The sequence below is a fragment of the Hemiscyllium ocellatum genome, chromosome 35 (assembly GCF_020745735.1).
Source record: "Hemiscyllium ocellatum isolate sHemOce1 chromosome 35, sHemOce1.pat.X.cur, whole genome shotgun sequence".
In the NCBI taxonomy this organism is placed as follows: domain Eukaryota; kingdom Metazoa; phylum Chordata; class Chondrichthyes; order Orectolobiformes; family Hemiscylliidae; genus Hemiscyllium; species Hemiscyllium ocellatum.
Window position 1 is genome coordinate 13,054,516 of NC_083435.1, and position 24,557 is coordinate 13,079,072.

Here is a 24,557-nt window from a genome sequence, read left to right on the forward strand (position 1 = left end):
AAAGGGGATAGATCATAAAAAAATTGTGCAGGTCGAACTTATTAGCATTTAGAAAAATAAGTGATCAAATTAAAATATAATGATTCTGAAGGGGACTTGACAGTCAAGATGCTGAGAGGGTGTTTCAACTGGGGAATCTAGGAAGAGTTCCAAAATAAGAAAGAGGAGACTATTTAAGTTGGAGGTATAAAGGAATCTCCCCTCTCAGTGGTCTGTGGAATTTTGAATTCTCTACCCACAGGGCAGTGGAGAGTGGATAAATTGAATCTGTTGGAGGTTCAATTAGTCAGGTTTTTGATTGACAAGGGAGTTAAGGATCATGGGGGAAACAGTAAGGAAAGGAATGTTGAGACCATGGTCTTATTTAATGGTGAAGATGGTTCGAATGACCTATTCCTTATGATATTATACCAAGTCTGAAAAGGTCCAAACACGAGGAGATATTGCAGAAACTAGGTTTTTTTATTCCCTTGAGTTAATAGTGTTAAAGTATTTGAACTGATTAAAGTATTCAGCAGGGTAAACAGAGAACCCAGATCCTCTAAAGGACGAGTCCAGAACATGAAGGCAATGGGCTTAAAACTAGAGCTACGTCCTCAGGGGAGATGCTAGATCACACAAAGGGTAGCGATAAATTGGAACATTCCCCACATCAAAATTAAAATAACTGAAACTGAAAGAATTTTCACTCAGTAAGGTTACTGAAGTTTATGGAACCAAGGGTGGGATAGCATTAAGAAAGAGAGCAACCATCATCCAATTCAATAGCGGTACAGGCTTGAAAGGCAGAATGGCCTCCTCCTAACCCTAATCTATGAATGTCATAATTTTCCCAAGTCTCTCTTTCAACCATGGCAACACCTTGAATAAGTTGATGTGAAAGTCCCGAGCGTGATTCTTGTCTGCGTTCACAGTATCACAGACATTAATAACTCCCCAACTTATAACGCCCACCTGTAGAATGTAGAAAAACACATGTTAGAATTACATACCGAAACTGCATATTATTCAAAATCACAGCATTGTTACAAAATAGAACGTGGTCATTTGGCCTATCGTATCTGTACGAGCTCTCCAAATGAGGAGTTTCCTTAATGTCATTAATTCCACTTTTCCCATTAACCCTGCACTTGCTTCCTTCTAAAAAAAATTAATTCCCTTTGAGAGCCTTGAATGGATCTACCTCCACCACAATTTCAGTGCACTCCAGATACTGCTAACCATTCACTACATCATAAGTTTCCTCCTCGTATCTTGCTTCATTTATTTGCCAATTATCTTAAATCTGGGCTCTCTCCTCAAATCTTCCCTACGTGGGACCACTCTCTATCAATACTCTCTTGACATCACATGAATTTGAACATCTCCATTCAATCTCCTCTCCATTATCTCTTCTCCAAGGACAACATTCTCTAATCTATATGTGTGAATGAAGTTCCTCACCCTTCACTGCGCAGCACTCCCTTGGTAACAGTATCCTTCATTTTTGTTCTGGTCTGTGCAATGGGACTTGAATCCATAAACACTACCTCAACCTAATATCTAACACAATGACACAAACATTTGTCGCCTTCGGCTGCCCTCAACTCCAGGTTGACCTCAACCGTGGCTATGGGTTTCTGCTATCTTCACGTGACCGAACAGATGGATTGGTGACCCACAGACATTTTGGGCACAATGGGGTGTGATGGAGTTTGGCGGACAAGTTGTTGGCATTCTGAATAACTGGTAGAAAGCTCCTCCCCTTCATTAATGTCGGGGTGCTGTGTTTCAGGGAGAACTTCAGAGTGTCTTTTGTAGCATTTTCTCTGTCCACCCCAGCAAGGGCTGGCCACTTGAGAGTTGATAAGACAGTCTTGATTTTGCATGAGTTTTACCTAAAAGACAGCTGCATTTGGAAAGGTCTCTCAGGTTTGCTTGACAGCCCTCCCACTCAATCTAATGAAGGTGGAGAAGGAATTATTGGTAGAATTTGTCTTAAGTGTCACTGATACACAATCTAGGTCTCAATGTAATACAGGAACATGGTGATGACAACTGCTCTGTACACGAGAATTTTTGCTGGCTTACTGAGGTCTCTGAAGTCAAACACTCACTGCTGTAGCATATACAGGAAATGGAAATATTTGAGTCGCCAGATCTGGTTTGATTTTGGCAACACTCAAGAACAGGTTAAGTCCCCTGTATGTAGAATTGAAGAGACCAAGAGTGGCTTGCTAACATAATACAGAGTGGTCAACAAATTATAGAACTGATTACCCACAATCCTGCCTACTTCTGATAATCTCTCCACTCCTTTGCTTATCAAGAATCATCTGCCACTATTCTAAAAATATTCAAAGTCTCTACTTCTGTGGTCTTCTGATGAAGAGTGTCCCGAATGACCATCTGTGAGAAAAGGAACTCTCATCTCTATCTTAATTGGGCATCCCTATATCTCCTTTAATATTCAGATCTCAGTCTCTGTCATCCTGCATTTATTCTTTGTAATTGTTACTACAGTGATTGTAACAAGGTCAGCAGCTGAAACTCATTGAATGGGAGTTCCCTGACTGGACCCAATTAACAGCCTCAAACAAGAAGCCCTTGCTGACATAAAACGGTTGAGTGTCAGGGATACTCTGGTGCCTTACTCTGTATGAGGGAGCATTATGGGTAAGGAGTGCACATTTGTAAATAGAGGGTCAACTGGTGACGGGATATTGGCCTCTGTTGAGTTATATCAGTTACAAGATCATGTGTATTTCTTTTTAAGCTCTCAGTTTTGTTTTGTTTTGAATACTAAGTTGATTCAGATATAGAGCTCTAGGATAGTCATTTTGTTTTCCATGTAACCTTCAGTCTTATCTTTCGATTTGATCTTGGATTTGTCCTCTCTGTCCCTCACTGTTACGGTCGGTTCATCATTTCTCATATAAAGTATCTTTCTCTTTTGCCTTAACTTTACTCTTTGATGTTAAAATCTTCTGAAATTTGATCCCTTGCCCTCACTATTACGATACATAAATATTCAAAGTTTGAGAGAAGATTTGTAGCTCGGGTGCTCGTTGTTGTGGTTCTGTTTGCCGAGCTGGGAATTTGTGTCGCAGACCTTTCGTCCCCAGTCTAGGTGACAACCTCAGTGCTTGGGAGCCTCCTATGAAGCGCTTCTGTGATGTTTCCTCCGGCATTTATAGTGGTTTGCCTCTGCCGCTTCTGGTTGTCAATTCCAGGTGTCCGCTGCAGTAGTTGGTATATTGGGTCCAGGTCGATGTGTTTGTTGATTGAATCTGTGGATGAATGCCATGCCTCTAGGAATTCCCTGGCTGTTCTCTGTTTGGCTTGTCCTATAATAGTAATGTTATCCCAGTCGAACTCATGTTGCTTGTCATCTGCGTGTGTGGCTACTAAGGATAGCTGGTCGTGTCGTTTCGTGGCTAGTTGGCGATCATGGATACGGATCGTTAGCCGTCTTCCTGTTTGTCCTATGTAGTGTTTTGTGCAGTCCTTGCGTGGGGTTTTGTACACTACGTTGGTTTTGCTCATGCTGGGTGCTGGGTCCTTTGTCCTGGCGAGTTGTTGTCTGAGAGTGGTTTGTGTGCTGTTATGAGTCCTAGTGGCCGTAGTAGTCTGGCTGTCAGTTCAGAAATGTTCTTGATGTATGGTAACGTGGCTAGTCCTTTGGGTTGTGGCATGTCCTCATTCCGTTGTCTTTCCCTTAGGCATCTGTTGATGAAATTGCGGGGGCAACCATTTTTGGCGAATACATTGTAGAGGTGTTCTTCCTCTTTTTGCAGTTCTGGTGTGCTGTGGCCCTTTTGAACAGTGTCTTGATGCAACTTCTTTTGTGTGTGTTGGGGTGGTTGCTTTCATAGTTCAGGACTTGGTCTGTGTGTGTGGCTTTCCTGTATATCTTTGTGGTGAATTCTCCGTTCGGTGTTCTCTGTACCATCATGTCTAGGAATGGGATTTGGTTGTCCTTTTCTTCCTCTCGAGTGAATCTGATTCCTGTGAGTGTGGCGTTGATGATCCGGTGTGTGTTTTTTATTTCTGTGTTTTTAATGATTACAAAAGGTGTCATCTACATATCTGATCCAGAATTTGGGTTGAATTTGCGGTAAGACTATTTGTTCTAAGCTTTGCATTACAGCTTCTGCTATGAGTCCAGAGATGGATGAGCCCATGGGTGTGCCGTTGATTTGTTCATATATTTGGTTGTTGAATGTGAAGTGTGTTGTGAGGCACAGGTCCAGTAGTTTGGGTATGCAGTCTTTGTTGATAGGTTCCTCGTCTTCTTGTGTGTTCTGTATGTCCAGGTTGGCTATGGTTTCTCTGGCTAGGGTTTTGTCGATAAGGTGAACAGTGCCGTTACATCTAATGAGACCATAGTTTCTTCCTTGTCTATATGTATATTTCTGATGATGTCCAAGAATTCTATGGTCTCATTAGATGTAACGGCACTGTTCACCTTATCGACAAAACCTAGCCACAGAAACAATAGCCAACCTGCTGGACATACAGAACAGACAACAAGATGGGGAACCGATCAACAAAGACTGCATACCCAAACTACTGGACCTGTGCCTCACAACACCTTCACATTTAATAACCAAATATATGAACAAATCAATGGCACACCCATGGGCTCATCCATCTCTGGACTCATAGCAGAAGCTGTAATGCAAAGATAAGAACAAAACAGTCTTACCGCAAATTCAACCTAAACTCTGGGTCAGATATGTAGATGACACCTTTGTAATCATTAAAAACACAGAAATAGAAAACACACACCGGATCATCAACGCCACACGCACAGGAATCAGATTCACTAGAGAGAGGAAGAAAAGGACAACCAAATCCCATTCCTAGACGTGATGGTACAGAGAACACCGAACGGAGAATTCACCACAAAGGTATACAGGAAAGCCACACACAAAGACCAAGTCCTGAACCACGAAAGCAACCACCCCAACACACACAAAAGAAGTTGCATCAAGACACTGTTCAAAAGGGCCACAACACATGCAGCACACCAGAACTGCAAAAAGAGGATGAACACCACCTCTACAATGTATTCGCCAAAAACAGACACCCCTGCAATTTCATCAACAGATGCCTAAGGGGAAGACAACGGAATAAGGACATGTCATAACCCAAGGACTAGCCATGTTACCATACATCAAGAACATTTCTGAACTGACAGCCAGACTACTACGACCACTAGGACTCACAACAACATGCAAACCAACAGCCACTCTCAGACAACAACTCGCCAGGACAAAGGACCCAGCACGAGCAAAACCAACGTAGTGTACAAAATCCCATGCAAGGACTGCACAAAACACTACATAGGACAAACAGGAAGACAGCTAACGATTCATATCCATGAACGCCAACTAGTCATGAAACGACACGACCAGCTATCCTTAGTAGCCACACACGCTGATGACAAGCAACAAGAGTTTGACTGGGACAACACTACAATTATAGGACAGGCCAAACAGAGAACAGCCAGGAAATTCCTAGAGGCATGGCACCCATCCACAGATTCTATCAACAAACACATCGACCTGGACCCAATATACCGGCCACTGCAGCGGACAGCTGGAACTGACAACCAGAAGCGGCAGAGGAAAACCACTGTAAATGCTGGAGGAAACATCACAGAAGCGCTTCACAGGAGGCTCCCAAGCACTGAGGATGTCACCTAGATACAAATCCCCAGCTCGGCGCACAGAACCACAACATGCATAAACATACCCTTGAAGAATAAGGAATGTGGTAAAAAGAGGGGGGAGATGAAGAGTTGTTAGTCAAAGACAATATTATGGTGGCAGAAAGGATGTCTGATGAGGACTCATCTACTGAGGTAGTATGGGCTGAGGTTAGAAACAGGAAAGAAGAGTTCACCCTGTTGGGAGTTTTCTATAGGCCTCAGAAAAGGTCCAGAGATGGAGAGGAAAGGATTGCAATGATGATTATGGACAGTAGCTAAAATAAGGTAGTTGTTATGGGCAACTTTGACTTTCCAAGTCTTGACTGGAAACGCTGTAGTTCCAGTATTTTAGATAGGTCAGTTTTTGTCCAATGTGTGCAGGAGGGTTTCCTGACACACTATTTAGATAAGCCAACAAGAGGCGAGGCCACATTGGATTTGGTACTGGGTAATGAATTGGGCCAGGTATTAGGGTTGGAGGTAGGTGAGCACTTTGGTGACAGTATCCACAATTTGGTTTACTTTCACAATGGAAGGGATACGAATATACCGCAGGGCAGGAGTTATAGCTGGGGGAAAGGGAATGATGATGTGATTAGGCAAGATTTGTGAGGCAAAAGATGGAGAAGGAAACTTCAGGGAATGGGCACAATTTTAAGGAGAAGCTTGTCTAAGGAACAGCTACTGTGTGTCCTCGATACATATGTACCCGTTAGGCAAGGAGGAGTTCGTCGAGCGAGGAAACCGTGGTTTACTAAAAAAATTGAATCTCTTGTCAAGTGGAAGAAGGAGGCTTATGTAAAGATGAGACATGAAGGCACAGTTAGGGCACTTATGAGTTGAAGTTAGCCAAGAAGGACCTAAAGAGAGAACTAAGAGGAGCCAGGAGGTGACATGAAAAGTCTTTAGTAGGTAGGATCAAGGAAAACCCTAAAGCTTTCCCACAGGTATGTCAGGAATTAAAGAATAACCACAGTAAGATTACGGCCAGTCAAGGACAATAGTATGAAGTTGTGCATGAAGTCCGAGGAGGTAGGAGAGGTGCTAAATGAATGTTTTTTGTCAGTATTCACACTGGAAAAAGACAACATTGTCAAGGAGAATACCAAGATACTGGCTATTAGACTAGGTGGGCTTGAGGTTCATAAGGCGGAGGTGTAAGCAATTCTGGAGTGGTGAAAATAGATAAGTCCCCAGAGCTGGATAGGATTTAGAGTCATAGAGATGTACAGCATGGAAACAGACCTTTCGGTCCTACCCGTCAATGCTGACCACATATCCCAACCCAATCTAGTTCCACCTGCCAGCACCCAGACCATATCCCTCCAAACCCTTCCTATTCATATACCCATACAAATGCCTTTATGTTGCAATTGTACCAGCCTCCATCACTTCCTCTGGCAGCTCATTCCATACACATGAAAAAGTGAAAAAGTTGCCACGTAGGTCTCTTTTATATCTTTCCCCTCTCACCCTAAACCCATGTCCTCTGGTTCTGGACTCCGTGACCCTAGGGAAAAGACTTTGCCTATTTATGCTATCCATGTCCCTCAGAATTTTGTAAACCTCAATAAGGTCACCCCTCAGCCTCCGACGCTCCAGGGAAAACAGCCCCAGCCTGTTCAGCCTCTCCCTGTAGCTCAGATCCTTCAACACTGGCAACATCCTTGTAAATCTTTTCTGAACCCTTTCAAGTTTCAGGATGTGTGGATTGGAAAAACAGGCTTCAAGAGAAGAACACTAATGAGATGTGGGGATTGTTCAAGGAGCAGCTACTGCGTGTCCTCGATAGGTATGTACCAGTCAGGCATGGTGTAAAGGGCCTTGTGAGGCAGCCGTGGTTTAGTAAGGAATTGGAGTCCCTTGTGAAAGGGAAGAAGGCGGCATATGTAAAGATGAGGCGTGAAGGTTCAGTAGGGGCGATTGAGAGTTATAAGGTAGCCAGGAAGGAGCTAAAGAGGGAGCTAAGAGAAGCGAGAAGGGGACATGAAAAGTCTTTAGCTGGTAGGATTAGGGAAAACCCAAAGGCTTTCTATAGGTATGTCAAGAATAAAAGGATGACTAGGGTAGGTATCGGTCCAGTCAAGGATAGTAGTGGGAAGTTGTGTGTGGAGGCGGAGGAGATTGGAGAGACATTAAAATATTGGAAAGGATGAATATAGATAAGTCTCCTGGGCCTGATGGCATTTACCCCAGGATCCTATGGGAAGCTAGGGAGGAGATAGCAGAGCCATTGGCCTGGATTTTTATGTCGTCATTGTCAATGGGAATAGTACCAGAGGACTGGAGAATAGCGAATGTGGTCCCATTGTTCAAGAAAGGGAGTAGGGATAGCCCTAGTAACTATAGGCCAGTGAGTCTGACTTCAGTGGTGGGCAAAGTCTTAGAGAGAATGGTAAATGATCTAGAGGAAGGACTTGAAAGCTGGGTAAGCAAGTTTGCGGATGACACAAAAGTCGGTGGAGTTGTGGATAGTGAGGAAGGAAGTGGTAGGTTACAGCGGGATATAGATAAGTTGCAGAGCTGGGCGGAAATGTGGCAAATGGAATTCAATGTAGCTAAGTGCGAAGTCGTTCACTTTGGTAGGAATAACAAGATGATGGATTACTGGGCTAATGGTAGGCTACTTGGTAGTGTGGATGAGCAGAGGGATCTTGGTGTCCATGTACACAGATCTCTGAAAGTTGCCACCCAGGTAAATAGTGCTGTGAGGAAGGCATATGGTGTACTGGGCTTTATTGGCAGAGGAATTGAGTTCCGGAGTCCTGAGGTCATGTTGCAGTTGTATAAGACTCTGGTGAGGCCTCATCTGGAGTATTGTGTGCAGTTTTGGTCGCCATACTATAGGAAGGATGTGGAAGCTTTAGAACGAGTGCAGAGGAGGTTTACCAGGATGTTGCCTGGAATGGTAGGAAAATCTTATGAGGAAAGGCTGAGGCACTTGGGGCTGTTCTCATTGGAGAAGAGAAGGTTTAGGGGAGATCTGATAGAAGTGTATAAGATGATTAGGGGTTTAGATAGGGTAGATACTAAGAACCTTTTACCGCTAATGGAGTCAGGTGTTACTAGGGGACATAGCTTTAAATTAAGGGGTGGTAGGTATAGGACAGATGTTAGGGGTAGATTCTTCACACAGCGGGTTGAGAGTTCATGGAATGCCCTGCCCGTATCAGTGGTGAACTCTCCTTCTTTATGGTCATTTAAGCGGGCATTGGATAGGCATTTGGAAGTTATTGGGCTAGTATAGGTTAGGTAGGATTCGGTCGGCGCAACATCGAGGGCCGAAGGGCCTGTACTGCGCTGTATCCTTCTATGTTCTATGTTCTATTAACATCTTTCCGATAGGAAGGAGGCCAGAATTGCACGCAATATTCCAACAGTGGTCTAACCAATGTTCTGTACAACCGCAACAAGATCTCCCAACTCCTGCACTCAATACTCTGACCAATAAAAGAAAGCATACCAAATGCCTTCTTCACTATCCTATCTACCTGCGACTCCACTTTCAAAGAGCTATGAACTTGCACTCCAAGGTCTCTTTGTTCAGCAACACTCCCTAGGACCTTTCGCTTTCCCAAAATGCAGCACCTTGCACTTATCTGAATTAAACTCCATGTGTCACTTCTCAGCCCACTGGCCCTTCTGGTCAAGATCCTGTTGCAATCTTCATTGTCCACTACACTTCCACTTTTGGTGTCATCCGCAAACTTACTAACTGTTCCTCTTATGCTCGCATCCAAACCATTTATGTAAATGACAAAAAGTAGAGGACCCAGCATCGATCCTGTGGCACTCCACTGGTCACAGGCCTCCAGTCTGAAAAACAACCCTCAACACCACCCTCTGTCTTCTACCTTTGAGCCAGTTCTGTATCCAAATGGCTAGTTCTCCCTGTATTCTGTGAGATCTAACCTTGCTAACCAGTCTCCCATGGGGAACCTTGTCGATCACATCTACTACTTTGCCCTCATCAATCCTCTTTGTTACTTCTTCAACAAACTCAATCAAGTTTGCGAGACATGATTTGCCATGCACAAAGCCATGTTGACTATCCCTAATCAGTCCTTGCCTTTCCAAATACATGTACATCCTGTCCCTCAGGATGCCCTCCAACAACTTGCCCACCACCAATGTCAGGCTCACTGGTCTATAGTCCCCTGGCTTGTCCTTACCAGCCTTCTTAAACAGTGGCACCACCTTAGCCAAACTCCAGTCTTCTGGCACCTCACTTGTGACTATCAATGATACAAATATCTCAGCAAGAGACCCAGCAATCACTACTCTAGCTTTCCACAGAGCTATAGGGTACATCTGATCAGGTCCTGGGCATTTATCCACCTTTATGTGTTTCAAGTGTATCCAGCACTTCCTGCTCTGTAATATGGACGTTTTGCTAGGTGTCACCATCTATTTCCCTACAGTGTATAATTTCCATATCCTTTTCCACAACAAATACTGATGCAAAATACTCGTTTAGTATCTCCCCCATTTTCTATAGCTCCACATAAAGGCCGCCTTGCTGATCTTGGAGGGGCCCTATTCTCTCTCTAGTTACCCTTTTGTCCTGAATGTATTTGTAAAAACCCTTTGGATTCTCCTTAATTCTATTTGCCAAAGCTATCTCATGTCCCCGTTTTACCTTCCTGATTTTCTTCTTTATCCAAGGATTCTCTGGGAAGCCAGGGAGGAGATTGCAGAACATTTGTCATTAATTTTTATGTCATCATTCTCTACAGGAATAGTGCCAGAAGACTGGAGGATAGCAAATGTTGTCCCCTTGTCCAAGAAGAGGAGTAGAGACAACATTGGTAATTATAGACTAGTAAGCTTTACTTTGTGGATAAAGTTTTGGAAATGAATATAAAAAAGATAGGATTTATGAGCAATTAGAAAGGAATAATTTGATTAGGGATAGTCAATATGTGTTGTGAAGGGTAGGTCGTGCCTCGCAAACCTTTAAGAAAGTGACCAAATAGGTGGAAGAGGGTAAAGCGGTTGATGTGGTGTATATGAATTTTAGGAAAGCATTTGATAAGTTCCCAACAGTAGGCTATTGCAGAAAATACAGAGGCATGGGTTTGAGGGTGATTTAGTAGGATGGATCAATAATTGGCTAGCTGAAAGAAGACAGAGGGTGGGAAATGTTCATCCTGGTGTTCGGTTACTAGTGGTGTACCGCAATGATCTGTTTTGGAGTCACTGCCATTTGTCATTTTTATAAGTAGCCTGGATGAGGGCATAGAAGATGGGTTAGTAAATTTGCAGATGACACTATGGTCAGTGGAGTTGTGGATGGTGCGGAAGGACGTTGTAGGTTACAGAGGGATATAAGATAAGCTGCAGGGCTGAGCTGAGAGGTGGCAAATGGAGTTTAATGTGGAAACGTGTGAGATGATTCACTTTGGAAGTAGTAATAGGAATACAGAATACTGGGCCAGTGGCAAGATTCTTGGTGGTGTGAATGAGCAGACAGATCTTGTGTCGATTTATATAGTTCCCTGAAAGTTGCCACCCAGGTTGAGGGGGTTGTTAAGGCAGCGTACGGTGAGTTAGCTTTTACTGGAAGAGGGACTGTGTTTTGGAGCCACAAGGTTATGTTGCAGCTGTACAAAACTGGTGCGGCCACACTTGGAGCATTGTGTATAATTCTGGTCTTTGCATTACAGGAAAGATATGGAAGCAAAGGAAAGGGTGTAAAGGAGACTTACTAGGATTTTGCCTGGTATAGAGGGAAGGTCTTATGAAGAAAGGCTGAGGGACTTGTGGCTGTGTTCGTTCGAGAAGTAGTTGAGAGGTGATTTAATAATGACATACAGATGATCAGAGGTATAGATAGGGTGAACAGTGAGAGCCGTATTCCTCGGATGGTGATGGCCAGCATGAGGGGACAAAGCTTTAAATTGAGGGGTGATAGATAAAGGATAGATGTCAGAGCTAGTTTCTTTACTCAAAAGGTAGGAAGGGTGTGGAATGCCCTGCCTACAACAGTAATAGACTTGCCAACTTTAAGGGCATTTAAGTGGTCATTGGATAAACAAATAGGTGATAATAGAGTAGTGTAGGTTAGATGGGCTTCAGATAGATTTCTGGGGGCCGAACTGTAACGTTCTATGTTCTGAAGAGGAACAAAGCATCTGCAGGAACTGTAAAACATACCTGAATTAATCGTCGTTTTTTCTCCATATATAAGGCACCTCCCGAGTCACCTGCAAATCAATATTGCAAGATGTGACTAAACAGAATTTTCTTTTAAGAAACTAAATCACTGAAGAGCCTTCCAACACTTTTGTACCTATGCTGTTTCTGTGAAGGAGTCATCAAACTTTGTTGTCACTTTATCGGTTTTCCCTATCTTCCTATAAATTGCCCATTCAAGCGTTGTGTCGAAAAGTGTGATGCTGGAAAAGCACAGCTGGTCCGGCAGCATCCAAGGTGCAGGACAGTCAACATTTCGAGCAGGAGCTCTTCATCAGGAATTTTCCTAATAAAGAGCTCATGCTCGACAAGTCGACTCTCATGCTCTTCGGATGCTGCCCGACTGGCTTCGCTTTTCCAGACTACACTTTGCGACTCTGATCTCCAGCCCTCACTTTCTCCCAATCAAGTGTTTATCCAATTCCCCCATCTACAAGTTACAATTCAATCTGTTTGCACTGCCCTTTCAAGCGGCACATTCCAAATCACAACTCACAGATCGAAAAACATTCTCCTCGACTTCTAAGTTCTTGCTAACTATTTTAAACCTATATTCTCCGGTTGCCAGTGGAAACAATTTCTTCCTGATGGTTGATCCTTCACAAAGAGAATCACACAAGCACAGAGCTATATGTGCACACATTACAGACAAATGCACAAGCACCAACACAGAGGCACAGATATAAGCACACTCACAGAACTACAAAAAGTTACATGTCAGAGACACAAAGGTGGCCTGCCAGACACGTAAGCACCTATATATAACTGTAGATATCCAAGTGGTCACATCCGGAGAGACGTAAGCATAGACAAGCATGCAGGTACACACAAAACAGACAAATGCACAGCATCACAAACATGCATATCCAAAATGTCAGATAAAAGTCAAGTGCACAAAAGTACATGCACAGAAATAGACAGATACACAACAGACACACACAGTAAAACTGTAAGAGCGATGAGATTAAATTATTGAGCCATATACCTTTACAAGATACCTCCTCAGCGACAGGGTCTTGTCCTCCAGTGCAGAGGAATCTGTCTGTGACCACCGTCTGCACATCAGTAACATGTTTGTACTCTTCAGCATGGAGTGCGTTCGCCTCACAGGCATCTCTCAGCTAAATGGTGAGGCAGAAATAGTGACAAGTGAAACCACAGACAATGACACATCAGCAGAATACCTTGCCTGACATTCCCAACTTTTAGACTGAATAAAAGCTGTCTTTAGTGAGATGATAATTGCCAGTTTTAAGCATTTTGGATGCAAAAACAAAGAAAAGGTTTGAGACACATAGTAGGTCTGACAGCATCTGTGCTGACTGAAAGAGGTAAAGTTTTGAGTCCAGCATCACTCAACTTCAGGACTTAAAAGTAATTTGCTTTTATTTAAGTACCTTGGATCCCCATATATGGAGAAGGGTCTCAACAAAGGGCAGTGGACATTGGCTGGGGAAAGCTACCCTGTGATCACAATTTAGTGACTTCCCTCACCCAGTAGCCTCATCTCCACATATTGGACTTTAGAAGAGGCTGTGTCCTTGGTCAGGATCAAGAGACTGATAGAATCTAGACTTAGCAATTTTACCTTGTATGAAACATTGTGGCAACTATTTACAGAATAAGGCTGCACATGAATCATGGACTCAAAGTTCTACAGCACAGAAAAAGACCTTTCAGCCCATTTTGTGCCTTGGCTTTGTAAAAGCACATAGTTCTACAGCATGAAACAGACCCTTCAGTCTAACCCGTGCATGCCAACCAGATATCCCAAACTGATCTAGTCTCATTTGCCAGTATTTGGCTTGCATTCCTCTAAACTCTTCTTATTCATGTACCCATCCAGAAGCCTTTTAAATGAAGTAATTGTAATCCTCTCCACCACTTTGTCTGGCAGGTTGTTCCATACATGCACTACTCTCTGCATGGAAAACGTTGCTTTTCAGGCCCCATTTAAATCTTTCTCCTCTCACCTTAAATCTATGCCCTCTAGTTTTGGACTCCCTAAAATCCCTTGACTATTCGTCATATTCACATCTAAATACATCTTAAATGTTGAGAATTTTGCCTTTATCTGAGTTCCAGATTCCCACCACCCTCTGAGTGACAGAAGTTTTCCTCACATTCTCTTTACCATAAACCTATGCCTCATTGATCCCTCCTTCAAATCACCAATCTTTCTTCCATCCCCATGCCCTTCATAACTTTATACATCTCAATCTGCTGCAAGGAAAACAACCTCTGTCTGTTCAAAATCTGGTCATAACTGAAACTCTCTAACCCAGACATCATCCTCGTAAATCTCCCGTGCATCCTCTCCAGTGCAATCACATCTCACCTACAGTGTGACTTCCAGAACTGCACATACTGTACTTGTGGCACAACAACATGCTATACATTTCCAGCATCACCTCCATGTTCTTGAACTCTATTCCTCACCTATTAAAGGTAAGTACATCATTAGCCTTCTTAACCAGTTTATTTATCTTTCCCGTTACCTCGGACTTCATTAGAACAGTTTGCCTCTGTCTAGTCTATTGCCACGTGGTGCCTTACATAATTGACAATTCAGATTCACTATTTTCATGTTTAGCATTGACTCTTTGCAGAAGAGTACATGGGCTGCATGCACAGGGTTCAATGAACTTCATGGTTCACTAGGCTGAATGGAAAGACACTTCTTTAAGAGGGGATCCTAAGGACTAGCAAGGTTTCACATCATAGGGTCAGTGGAAATATCACTTACAGCCTCAGTCGTCTTTATCGTGACATATGCCTCAGTCTCTGATCTCCCCCTGTCGCGCTTCACGAAGCTTGCTGGGACTGATCTGGTCGTCGGTAACAGTTCGCTTTCTGCACAGAATAAGCTGATTAATTAAATACAACCCAGTTTACAGGCTTCTCAAACCTAATAAATTTGCAAAGTCCTGCTCCTCACTGCCCAGCCAGGTCACAGCAGGGGTCAGTTGGAAGGTTCAGCAAAGAGGATGTTTTTGTCACTCCAGGAGCTGGTCAGTTACAGCATGAGTGAGTCAGTAAATGATACACAGAACAAACTAGTTCGTGGGATAGTCACTTCAAAAGCAATCAAGTACCAATGCAATTCAGTTCCAGTTTAAGTCTGTTACACTGCATGAGGAATAAGTAAAGTCACCATAATCCCAGAGAACCATAGGGATGGTCTCTCATCAGAGGGAGAGATGACTGTGGTGATTTAACCTCAAGGTCACTATCCCTCCATTAATGGGAGAGTTGGGAAGGTGGGACTTTCATGATAACCTCAGCTGGTGCTGGAACTGAACTCACTCTGTTGGTGTCACTGCATCACAAACCAGTCATTGGAGCTAACCAGTTATGGTGTTTAAATGGTTCACCACCTTGCACCTAATTTTGCTTGTACAGTTTTATGCACGCTTGCCTGAACAATCTTGAGTACACTGCTTAAATTGTGCAGGAATCCTTCAATAATCACTCTGACACTCCGTTATATCAAGTTTCACCGTAAGTTGCATTGTTCACACATACCGTGGTCACGACAGTTTGTTCCTGGGAATGGTTTTCGGATGGCTCTTGTTGTTTCGCTTGTACATGGTAAACAGATGGATCGACTAAAAGAAATAGATTATCACTTAAAAGGATTGTTGAAGGAGAGATTATCACTGATGACATGAATGAATAGGCGCATATGTGGAATATCCATTGTTTTTGTTGGAGAATTCCACGCTTGTTCTTGCTCATTTGGTATGTTGGGCTGGGTGAAATATCTCTCATACTCTCCTGCTATAAACAATGCAAATCAAATTGGAAAATTTTCTCAAATTCTGTAAACCAAATCTTCATATTGAAATGCCTCTCATCCTTTCATCTCTACAACCACAAGGTCCAACAGTATGAGACACCACAATAAACTTTCAAAAGGAATATTATACATTAGTGTGAATGCTGTTTCCATGTTTAATATAGATTTATTTTTTGTGACCAAGAAGAATGTTCTGGTACACATTGTATATTCCATACTTTTCACTGAATAGGTGTATGTTGTTATTGGTTCACCTGATAAAATACTATACATTCCTGCAACTGTTTAGTAACTGTTACTAGATGTGATTTACACAATCAATAATCATCACAACAGCACTGAGCAGGAATAAATTATGTTCCTTGATAATATTTAGTGGCTTGTGGTTTCAGAATAGTAATGGAGATATCCAAATAGCTAAAACTTTTGCATAAACAGAATAAAGAACATGACATGAAAGTCTGAGCAAAGTAAACACATAAAAATCTATAAGTATATTGATACACTTGAATGTACACCAGGAAATCTGGACTTTTATTGCAGCGGTCACATATCATTTTTTGAATTACTGTCAAACAATGAAAAACTTACTTCTGTTCTAAATTCATATTGGCATACAATTTTAAGTAGGCCATTTGGCCTTGAGTCTGCTCCATCATTCAATGAGATCATGGCTTATCCATTTGTGTTTCAAATGCCACATTCCCATCCACCCATCAACCTTTGAGTCTCTTGCCTAAAAAGAATCAATCTACCTACCTATTTGCCTTTGAGCTAAAGTTCCATGTCTCTCCACTTTTATCGAGTTTCCCATTCTCCTTGAATGTCAAGTATCTATCAATATTCAGGACCCAATACTACTCATCATGCAGCCGTGTGTCCAAAATTAATATACCACATTATTTATTTTTAAATGTGTACTATCAATGTATTTACTTTATTATGGATGCAATATGCAATCATATTAAGCATCTTTAATTTTGCATTTTTGTTATCCTTATAACAATTCGTCTTGACTGTTGGCATGTTCTTAGGTTTATTAGGTCCACTCCTGACCTTTATTTCTCATTACTACTGTTCCCCCTTTTTGTTGCATCTATCTCTTGACCTCCCACCCCACTGTTTAGTTTATAACCCTCTCTGTATCACTAGTTTTATGATTTGCTAGAAGACTGGTCCTAGCATGGTAGAGGTGTATTAAATCCCAAAAATACACACTCTGATATTCCCATTAGTGTTAGGAACTGATATCCAGTTCTCCCACATTAAGTCACTGAGATATGTATTCATTTCACTAATCTTAAGAGTCCCTCTGCAAATTGGCATGGACTTGGGTAATAATCCAGAAGTCGTTACCTTTAAGGTTCTGCTCTTCACATTGTCAAAGCTGAATATGTCTCCCTGTTCTATGTCTTTGATATTTACAAGGACCAAGATCTCTCCTGCTTCTACTTCCTGTTCAGCCCTGAGCAGATGTCCCAAACCCTAGCACTGGGAAGCAAAATAAATTTCTGGACTAAAGAAAATATTTTCATTCATACGTGTATTTTTGTGAATCAGGAGCAGCTATAGGCCACTTGGCCCTTCATGCATGCATCTCCATTTAATCTACTAAACACTGCTTTCCTGCACCATCCCCATTTCTTTTTAAGTCTCTTAGTGTCAAAAATTCACTTGATGGAATTGGGGGAATGAAATCAGGAAAACTTTGGGTGTTCAATTCAGATCAGAGATATACAAGGGGTGATATTCTAAAATGATACAACATAGTTAAAAGTTTGACAAAGGTAAATGGAGAAGATATATTTCAAATACTTTTCTGGCCTACAAGAATGGTCATACTGGCAAAAGAATCAAACTTGGACCCACATCAAGTCAAATCTTTCACACAAAATGTGATCTCTGCTTGGAATGTGCCTCCAGACAGAATAGTGGAAATCAAAGCATGAAACATTTTCCTGCATATGTTAATGCAGCAATCAATCAGGCTCTGTGAACAGAGAAGAGTCATGGGTTCTTCTCTGGACAGGAAAATTAAGATTGACTGAATGGCCTCTGCCAAAGGCAAATATCCACAAAGTAAAGACAGAAGTTACCTTTTTGTGTCGGCAAAGTCTATTCTCTTCTTCAACTTAAGCAATGCCACATCATAGTCGTAAAACTGGGAGATTTTCTCATCAAGCAGCCCTGATAGGTTGTACTGTGGATGTATATACACGTCTTTCACATAGCTAAAACTAAACTTATCACCTGCAGATTTGGATCAGAATAAAGAGAATTAATTCTTGAAAAGTGAAGAATTTAAGCCTTTCCCCATTCACTCTCTTAGCCCTCTAGACCATTTCCCACTTTCCAAAGCTTCACTATTGGTACCTTCTGCTTTTGATGCCTTTAGTTAGAGAGGAAATCCCTCTCCTCCAAAATTTCTCCTCCTTTAAGATGCTCCAGTAAACCTATCTCCTTGCTTTAGCTTTTGGTCTTCTGTCCTAATATTGCTATACATGGCTCGGTGTCAAAACCATTGCTTCTGTGAAGTGCCAACATGTTGTTGCTACAGTTGTAAAAAATAAGATAACTCTAACGAGAAACTCCTTCCTCTGACAACCTCATTACAAAACTCCCCTCAGAACCGAAGTGTTTGTTAATGCATTGGTATGCCCACTCTTCTGCATGTCTTCTTTCCCCCTATAGATTTGATTGTGTCCCTCTATCACTTGCTTCTAGGACAAGAGAGTTGTAGGCTCATGAGGAGCATCTCTAACCCCGTCTTTGTCTCCAAGCACTCTGTAAATGCAGTTCAAGGAATGTGCAACTGATGATGTGGTTGCAACTATCTTGAGTGGGAATGCTGAAACAGAACCTTTTCAACTCTGGCCCAAAGTCATTAAGACATTGGGCTGTTATTTACAATCGAACTAATAATAGCTATTCACCTCATCAAAGATCAGCCACCCTCAGGGTTAGTAATACAAGGAAGTCAGTCAGTCTTTGAATGTTGGAAAACAAAACTCATCATATAGCAAGCAGAATAGCACACAGCACTCAAGAATCGAAACAAGGTTTAATACAAAACAAGGTTTAATACTTTGCTATTTCAATTCTATCACTCTAGAAATAAAGCCTAGTGTGTGGTTTGCTTTTTAATAATTTTGCTAATACGTGGTACATTCTTAGTGATTAGTTTTTGTATACTCGGCGATCCAGTTATCCCTTAGTTCCTCGACCCAACCTAGATTTGCACCTTCCATGTAATAAGTGACCTCTCTACTCTTCCTATCAAAATGTCCTGACATTAAACAGTGTTAACCTACATCTACTAATTATTTAACTATTCTCGACCATTATTAATATTTTCCTGCAATACATTGGAGTTCTCCTCTGTGATAATTATCCCTTCAAATTAGAAGTAGTGCTTTTGATTCCAAAATCAGAATCATTGTGAAGCGGTATTCTGGCATTTGAACCTTGCAGAACATAGTTACCCAATTTTCTGTGATTCTGAAAAACTATCCATGGCATGTTGGCTCAGTTGTTAGCACTGTCGTCTCACAGTGCCAGGGACCCAGGTTCGATTCCAACCTTGGGTGACTGCATGTGTGCAGTTTACACATTCTCCCAATGTCTGTATGGTTTCCTCCGGGTGCTCTGACTTCCTCCTACGATCTAGGTTAGGTGCATTAGTCAGGGGTAAATATAGGGTAATAGGGTAGGGGAATGGGTCTGCTTGGGTTACTTTCTGGAGAGTCGGTGTGGACTTGTTGGGCTGAAGGGCCTGTTTCTACACTGTAGGGATTCTATAAGCTCCCTGATTTCTGTCTTTGGAAAGACCTTTTCATCTATTCTGACTTGTACCTTCCTTCAACAGTCTTGTTCACAACAGCAGTGAGGTAATGTGGTGGCCGTTAGGATGCCCTATGGGTGCATATCCTTGGAATTATAGCCCCACGCCCTGGACAAAACAGAACTAGATTGTTGTGTTCAACCCTTTACATTGGGCAAATTTCCTTGTGTAATACTTACTTTTGTCCATCTAAGAATCTGGGAACCAAGAGCTATCATAGTTAACCATGAAACAAAGAGGATTACAGTTAGTCTTTGAAGACTTGAGAAAGGGTGGTAGAACATTGACCTGTTTCACACCCAGCCAGTACTTGCCTCTGGGGCAGATGGAGTGTAAAACAGGTAGTTTTAAAGTCATAGTCCTAAGGTCATACAGCACCTAAGAGGCTCTTTAACCTATCAAGTCTGTACTGACCTATCTACACTAATCCCACTTCCCAGCACTTAGTCAACAGCCTTAAAAGTTATGACATTTCAAGAGTTCATCCATGCACTTTTTTCTTAAAGTGGCGAGATTTTCCATCTCTATTGTTCTCCTGGGCAGTGCATTCCAGATTCACACTTGCCTCTGGGTGAAAAATATTTTCCTCAAATGCCCTCTCAATGTCCTTCTGTTCACCTTAAAATTATGCCCTTTTTTCAGTGACTTTTGACTAAGGGGAACAGTTATTTCCTATCCAGCCCCTCAGCATCTTAATCAGATCTTCCCTCAGCCTTCTTTGCTCTAAAAAAAGAGTCTATTCAATCTCTTCATAGCAAAAATGCTCCATCTGAGGAATCTTGTCTGCACCACCTCCAGCGCAACCACATCCTTGTTATAGTGTGCTGATCAGGCTCTTGGCACTCTAGTTGCGACCTAACCGAAGTGCTCCCTAGCCTATGAATAATTTCACCTTTAAACACTGGAGGGAGGACAATCAGCTCTTCCTGTGGTAGGGTAAGAAAAGTGGAAAGGAAGCCCTTACCAATTTGCACTGTAATCTTATCAATATCCAACTTAGTCTGCACTTCTTTCAAGCAATGAGCGGCCGTCAAGACCCATTCAGGGGACACAATGGATCCACTGCAACTACCGATACCCTGTATGGGGAAGAGAGCACCACTCATTACTGGACCTCATTGCCAAAGTGAAGGAATGAACCCTTAAGATTGTTAGGCTACAAATGAGCAAAAAGGCACAGACACTGGAGGAGTGGATTTCATGAAAGGATGAGAGAGGGGTGAGGAGCATATGCACCTTTGAGATGTGGGGCAAGATGACAAAGAATCAAGGCCATACACTGGCCTGAACCTACTCCATCATTTAAAACAGTCATGGCTGATCTTTCACCTTAACTCTAAATTTCAAAACCTCCATTATTTCGTTTACTCTTCCATGGGACGTTGTTTGCCTTCGAACGGAATAGGTGTCCAGCGCATTTCAGAAGGTCCTTACTAGTCAAATTATTGCAGGCCAGAGCAGAGAGTGTGAAAGATTCATACCTTTCACCTGAGGAAATTTCTCTTCACCTCAGTCTTAAAATGTCTATGGCCCCTCATTCCAGTCTCTCCATCATTCTTTATCTGGATCAGAGGTGTTGGAAGAGCACAGCAGTTCAGGCAGCATCCAACGAGCAGCGAAATCATTCTTTTTCTATCTACCCTGTCAACTCCTCCAATAATTTGATACATTTCAATGAGACTGTGTCCTAAAACTTCTTTGATGAAAAATTAAGAATAACATAGTGTAACGTGTATAATAGCAGATAAACCGTTCGGCCTACAGTGTTAGTGGTACCTTCTGCAGGGACAATTAACCAATTTCCACTCCAGTGCCTACACCCTGTATGCTGCAACACTTTTTTCCCTTCAGACTGTCATCCAGTTCCCACTGGAAACCATAATTGAACATCCCTCCACAATGTATTCATATCTGGTTAATCACATTGGTATGTTTATCAATGTTTATTTACAGTTAAGGATAAACATTTGGTGTCTTTTAGGAATCTCTGACCACAAACATATATTGACCTGTAATACTGGGTATGGAATGAGGGACAGAAGACCTTTTTTATTCACTTGAGGGACTTGTGGGTTGTTGGTTGAGCCTGCATTTATTGCCTATCTCTAGTTGCTCTTGAGAAGGTGGTGGTGAGCTGCCTTCTTGAACTGCTGCAGTACAAGTGCTACAAGGTAAACCCACAATTCACTTAGGCAGGGAATTTCAGGATATTGACCCAGCAGCAATGAAGGGATGGCTACATATTTCAAAATCAACATGATGAGTGGCTTGGAAGGGGAACTTGCAGATGGAGGTGCTACACTTGTTCTTCTAGACGAAAGTGGTCATAGTTTTGAAAGATGCTGCCTACGGATATTTGGTGAATTTCAGCAGTCCATTCCGTAGGCAGTATACTCTACTGCTACTAAGTGTCAATGGTGGAAGGTTGGGGATGCGATGCCAATGACGTGGGCTTGCTTTGTCCTGGATTGTGTCAAGCTTGAGTGCTGTTGAATGTAAACCCATCCAGGCAAATGGAAAATATCACACAACACTACTGACTTGCGTGTGGTGGCTGGTGGACAGGCTTTGAGGAGTTAGGAGCTGAATTACTTGCGAAATATTGTTAGCTTCTGACCTGCTCTTGTAGTCACTGTGTTCATATGGAGGTTCAGTTGAGTTTCTTGTCAATGGTAATAATGGGGGATTCAGTGATGGTAATGTCTTGAATGTCATGGTGGTTAGATTGTCTCTTATTGGAGACAGCCATTGTCTGCCATTTGTGTAGTGAAAATGCTACTTGTCAATCCAAGCCTGGATACTGTCCAGACCATGTTGCATTTGAGAAAAGACTGCTTCAATATTGGAGTGTCATATATGGTGCTAAACATTGTGTAATCACCAGCAAATGTCCACAGTCTGATCTTACAATGGAGGAAAGATCATTGACAAAGCAACTGAAGCCATTTGGGCAGAGGCCACGACTCTGAGGAACTCCTGCAGAGAGATCCTTCGAACTGAAATGTCAGACTTTCAACAACCACAACCAACTTCCTATATGCTGGATAGGACTTCCACCAGTGGAGAGTTTGCCCCTGTTACCCACTGATTCCAGTTTTGTTTTAGCTCCTTGATCCCACATTCAGTCAAACAGGATCCGGATATCAGGGGCTATCATTCTCACCTGGTGACCCTGGCGGAATGTAAATTGAGCATCAGTGAGTAACTGAGGAAGGTGATAAACTCTCTCTGCAAAATGAGAGAATTACATGCTTTAATTTCGATTACTCTAAATGCCTTGGAATCTATTAACACCAAAGCAGGGGATGGCTTCCTAAAGGGTGGAGGCTGAAAAACGATTATTAAGTTTCACACGCAAGAGTGAAATTGGTGTTACTTTGATGAAGTCAGAAGTCACATGACACCAAGTTATAATTCAACAGGTTTACTTGAAAGCACAAACTTTCACAGTGCTGCTCCGGCATCAGGTGAAGTCCAAAATTTTTTTCTAATTCATTCAGAGGTTAAGGATTTCATTGGCTCAATTAGCATTCTCATTTTCCTTGTGTGATGGTGAGCTGCCTTCCTGAACGGCTGCAATCATTTGGGTGTATGAACACCCACCTTGCTGTGAGCCAGGGAGTTAGAGGAGTTTGGCCTACCAAGTGTAAAGGAACAGTGATTTAATGCCAAGTCAGAATGATGATGACTTGGAGAACTTGTAGTAGTGCACCTGCTACACTTGTTCTCCTGAATTATAGCAGTCATGGGTTTGGAAGATGTTGTGTAAACAGCCTTGCTGCATTTCTGATTGTATGGGATACACACTGCTGCTACTGAAGGTCAGTGTTGAAGAGAGTGGATGATCAACAGTGAACTAATGGGGTGGGGTGGGGTGGGGTGGGGTGGGGTGGGGTGGGGCATTTATTGGCAAGTTGAAATTGTCTTGCTTATTGTGCAACGGGTATACGTGAGCAATCTCATACTTTGCCAAGTAGATGTCAGTGATCCAACTGCACTGGAACAGGCTGTCTAGGAGCACATGTCTTCAGTAGTCTTATCAGGGCCCACAGACTTTGTAGTATCCAGTTTCTCGATGTGACACGGAGTGAATTGAATTGGCTGAAGGCTGATATCTATGATTGAGGATTTCTGGAGGATGTTGCCTGATTGGTACAAATGTTTCAGCCTTACGTTTTGTGTTGTACAGCCCCATCATTGAGAATGGAGAAATCTGTTGGGCTCCTCTTCCACTAAGTTGTTTAATATATAACTGACAGTCATGACTGGATGGGGCTAACCCATCTACCACTTGTTGCTAATGAGGTTTGACGCACAAATTGTCCGATGTTGTAGCTTTACCATGTTGATAGCTCAGTTTTCAGTATTCCTGGTAATGATCCTAGAAAGCCCTCCTGCTCTTGCTTCATTGAACCAGGGTTGATCCATTGGCTTGATGGTATGATAGAATGGGGGATATGCCAGGGCATGAGGTTGGACATTGTGTTAAAATATGATTTTGCTGCTGCTGATGGCCCATAGTGCCTTGTAAATGCCCAATTTCAAGTTGCTAAATCTGTTCCAAATCTGAGGGAAAGTGAGGACTGCAGATGCTGGAGTATCAGAGTGGAAGAGGGTGGTGCTGGAAAAGCAGAGCAACTCAGGCAGCATCTGAGGAGCAGGAGGGTCACGTTTTGGGCATAAATCGCCTGCTGCTCAGTTGCTGCCTAGCTAGCACCACACTTTTCAACTCTTTTCAAAATCTGTGCTAATTAGCACAGTTACAAGGCCACACAACATGGAGGAGGATAGGATTTTGCGAAGACAGGATTTTGTCTCCACAAGGACTGTGTATGGTCCCTCTTACCAATACTGTCGTAGACAGATGGATGTACAGCAGGCAGACTGGCGAGGATGAGGTCAAACTGTATTCATCCGTCTTGTTGGTTCCCTCACCACCTGCTGCAGACCCAGTCTAGCACCTATGCCCTTGGGGCTCCAATCACCTCTGACAGTCGTGGCTCTGCAAGTCACTCTTAAAAATGGAC

General features: G+C 42.5%; 1 protein-coding gene across 1 annotated transcript in view; it reads right to left on the reverse strand.

Annotated features, from left to right (window-relative positions):
* Positions 1–807: 807 nt before the first annotated feature.
* LOC132832720 (complement factor B-like) overlaps positions 808–24,557 on the reverse strand; it is a 57,184-nt gene continuing 33,434 nt past the window's right edge. Inside the window, exons 12-18 of the mRNA XM_060850830.1 lie at positions 20,495–20,609; positions 17,786–17,939; positions 15,416–15,498; positions 14,637–14,743; positions 12,876–13,011; positions 11,852–11,901; positions 808–954 (exon numbers count right to left, since the gene is read on the reverse strand). Of these exons, the coding sequence (XP_060706813.1) occupies positions 808–954; positions 11,852–11,901; positions 12,876–13,011; positions 14,637–14,743; positions 15,416–15,498; positions 17,786–17,939; positions 20,495–20,609 (792 nt within the window). The remainder of the gene's footprint in view (positions 955–11,851; positions 11,902–12,875; positions 13,012–14,636; positions 14,744–15,415; positions 15,499–17,785; positions 17,940–20,494; positions 20,610–24,557) is intronic.